General features: G+C 42.5%; 1 protein-coding gene across 1 annotated transcript in view; it reads left to right on the forward strand.

Moving 5' to 3' along the window:
• The window catches only part of icmt (isoprenylcysteine carboxyl methyltransferase), a 6,944-nt gene extending 4,111 nt beyond the window's left edge, over nt 1-2,833 (forward strand). Inside the window, exon 5 of the mRNA XM_080533598.1 lies at nt 978-2,833. Within this exon, the coding sequence (XP_080389724.1) occupies nt 978-1,160 (183 nt within the window). The 3' untranslated portion in view covers nt 1,161-2,833. The remainder of the gene's footprint in view (nt 1-977) is intronic.
• The last annotated feature ends 352 nt before the right edge of the window (nt 2,834-3,185 follow it).

Raw genomic sequence — 3,185 nt, forward strand, 5'->3', positions numbered from 1 at the left:
CCCTATCAGACAGTTTGTACCACTTTCCTCTCCAGCTATCTATCTATCTAGATACAGTTTGTGTCTGTGAAAGTACAACAAACCAACGTTTGAGTGGGTGTCAATCTAGCTGTTTTCTATCATTTCATTTTTCTCTTTTGTCATTTTAGGTTCTGTTATATTATCTACAACTACATTTTAGGTTAGCCTCACTCTGTGTTCAACCCTGAGTATTGTGTCGCTCAAAGAATTGTTGCCAGTGACGATATGCAACCATTATACAACAGTTAGTTCCGACCAAGTCATTTGATTGGACAAGAGGAATTCCATGAGTGCTGATATAGAGTATAACAGCACTGGGACTTTTAACTATATCTATCACTCCGCCGCACAGGTGTTCTATTAAATTACCCGTAACGACTCGTTATCTATCAGATTGTAACAAACTTTGCACTGCAAAAATGTATATTTCCACAAATAACATTCAAGTTAAATTATGAATGGTTGTCAGAAGAGGACGTAGGGAAAGAAAGTGTTCAGGTTGCTTGACAACAGTTTTGTGCCTGTTTTTGCATTTGTATTGTACTTGTTTTGTTCATATATATGTGAAAAAAGCATAAATGCACCTTCTGTAATGCCAAAGCAAATTCCTATATGTGTCAAGCATAATGGCAATAAACGTTATCTGAATCTGAATCTGAATCTGACCAAGAGCAAGTACAGCTGCACAACTATTTGTGTTGGCGGAGACAACTAAACGATTAAATAAACAAACAAATCATAATCTGTTGTCGCTTGTTACTGTTAACTAACCAATAAACGGCGGCCTCGTACCTACGACTGAATCACAGCCGTGCTGATGCTTAGTATAACATTACTCCCTCTCGTGTGATATTGCTTAATTACAATGTCAATCCATTTTTATAATTTTTTTTACTTTAAAAGAAATCAGACCAGTTCTATTTTGACTCCACTGATTGGCCGCCCCTGTGTCGTAGGTGATGCTGTGCAACCCTGTGTGCATCGCGGGCTACACCCTCGCTAGCTGGCGCTTCTTCCGCGAAAGGATCGAGGAGGAGGAGCTCTCTCTCATCCATTTCTTCGGGGAGGACTACCTGGAGTACAAGAAGACTGTGTCCACCGGCCTGCCCTTCATCTCAGGCATACGCATGGGCTCCTAGGTGTGAGAGACGGGTCCTGGACGTATGAACATGGCAGACAGGCACCGGTCACGGGGTCACCAGGCCGTGGTCAGCGTTGTGGCTGTTATCCCCGTGGGGTAGCCCCGGGGTACCTAGAGCTCATGGAAACTCTGACACCAACGAGCACTGCTGGAGGGCTCTCATTCTTCTAACACCCCTCGGTGCCTGGATAGTGGATAGACCGACACGCTCACTCAATCAAACAGACACAACCCCCCCCTTCAATATTGTATATTTGTCCCACATACAGTATATTTGTCCCACATATTCAATCATCTCTCCTCTCTGTTTTGGTTCTCTTGTCTTTTGTTTGGATAGTTGACTAGAGACTTGGAGGATTTCTGTGTTTTCCTGTTACGTTTTCTGACATGGACTCTTTCAGGGTGCCGCTGACAGTCCTGAGGCCCGCTCCCGTCTCTAGGCTCTCCTGGTAGAAGAGTTGAGTAACTGAAGTGTACCAATTGATTTTAGCTTGGGTTTCTGAACCAGAAGTGCTGTATTCACTGAGCTTAGATTCTTTTTTTCTTCTGGTCATCACAATTAGGCCGTAGAGCTTTCAACAGGATAGACACATCTCACAAAATGGATTTCTTGGTTTTGTGGAATTACCCCCACCTTTTAGAAATCCCATATCCCATATCCCATTCCCACTCAAGCTCAAAAGGCTGCACAATCACTCATCTAATTTCACTACCAGGGCAAGTTGTGATCTGGTTGGTGGATTTGTCCTAATAGGCACATTGTTTTTAAATGTAAAAAAAATGGGAAACTTTTGAATGTATGGATTATGATAACGATACGAACGCTGACAATCCATTCACGGTTCTGTTCCCGCTGGAGATGTGTCCTGGGCCCAGGAAGGGTCATGCATAATTAATGCATTATTACATTTAGCGCTTTTCCCAAAGTCTCGGAGCGTTTAATAATGGATGGGAGATAACTCACCCCAACCACAACCAATGCAATCCTCGTGACTGGGAGGACTTAAATGTGGACCTTGTTGTGTGTCTCCAGTGCTGTTCCTTATTCCCGCTATTCCTGCTGTATGTCGACTGACTCCGTCTCCTTCACCGTGTGTGGTGCTCATGAAAGGCTGTCCGTTCCTCTGCTCCCTCTGTCATCATGACGTCATCCTTTATTCAGTTGGTTTTGTGTCACTAGTGTGTTTTACCAACCAAAAGATGCATTCCTACGGCTAAAGAGGAGAGGTCGTCTCCATGCCGACAAGCCCACCCCCGACACGGCTGAACTGCTGCGTGTCTCAGATGGGACGGAGGGGGGCTGAACGGTAGCCTCTGCCCTCCGAGGTGTGTGTGTGTGTGTGTGTGTGTGTGTGTGAAATGACAAATTAGGACATTTATGTTCAACATATTTTATCTGTGAGGAGCACTATATGTGAGATTTAGATGAATAACGATGAAAAGATGTGTAGAATATTGAAAATAAGAGCACATGCAGTGAGTGTCAGACATATGAGGTTACTGCTCTAAGCATGAGACGGCTGAGCTGAACATGGGGGAACAAGCCAGCTGTGTTGCACTATAGCATAATAATAGTTTATTACAGGTGATGAAGAAGTACATATCTATCTCTTGGGTGATTACTGTGCATTTATTCACATGACTGAATTTTTCTGAATTGAACACCATTGTCCTGTGAAATAAAATCAAACATTTCTCCTAAACACATTGCCCTCTTTTTCTTTTTGGGTGTATGGTTACACCTCTTAATAGTGCACAAATCTTGTTCTATTAATAGTCCTCATGTCATCACTGTAATCCTACTATAGATTCATGTTTTTATAGCTTACTTTATAGCGTTATTCAAATATTTGTGTGAAATATTTAAAATGACAGGATATGTGATCATGTGTAGAGCACGACTGAACAACACGTTTTAAACTAACAATAGTACGCTCGTACAATTTGAAAAATAACATTTCATTTACATTAGGGATGCCCTTTCCACAGACTGATGTGCTCTCACTAACCTCTTCCTGATGTC

Source organism: Nansenia antarctica (assembly GCF_963989245.1).
Source record: "Nansenia antarctica genome assembly, chromosome: 6".
Taxonomy (NCBI): Eukaryota; Metazoa; Chordata; class Actinopteri; order Argentiniformes; family Microstomatidae; genus Nansenia; species Nansenia antarctica.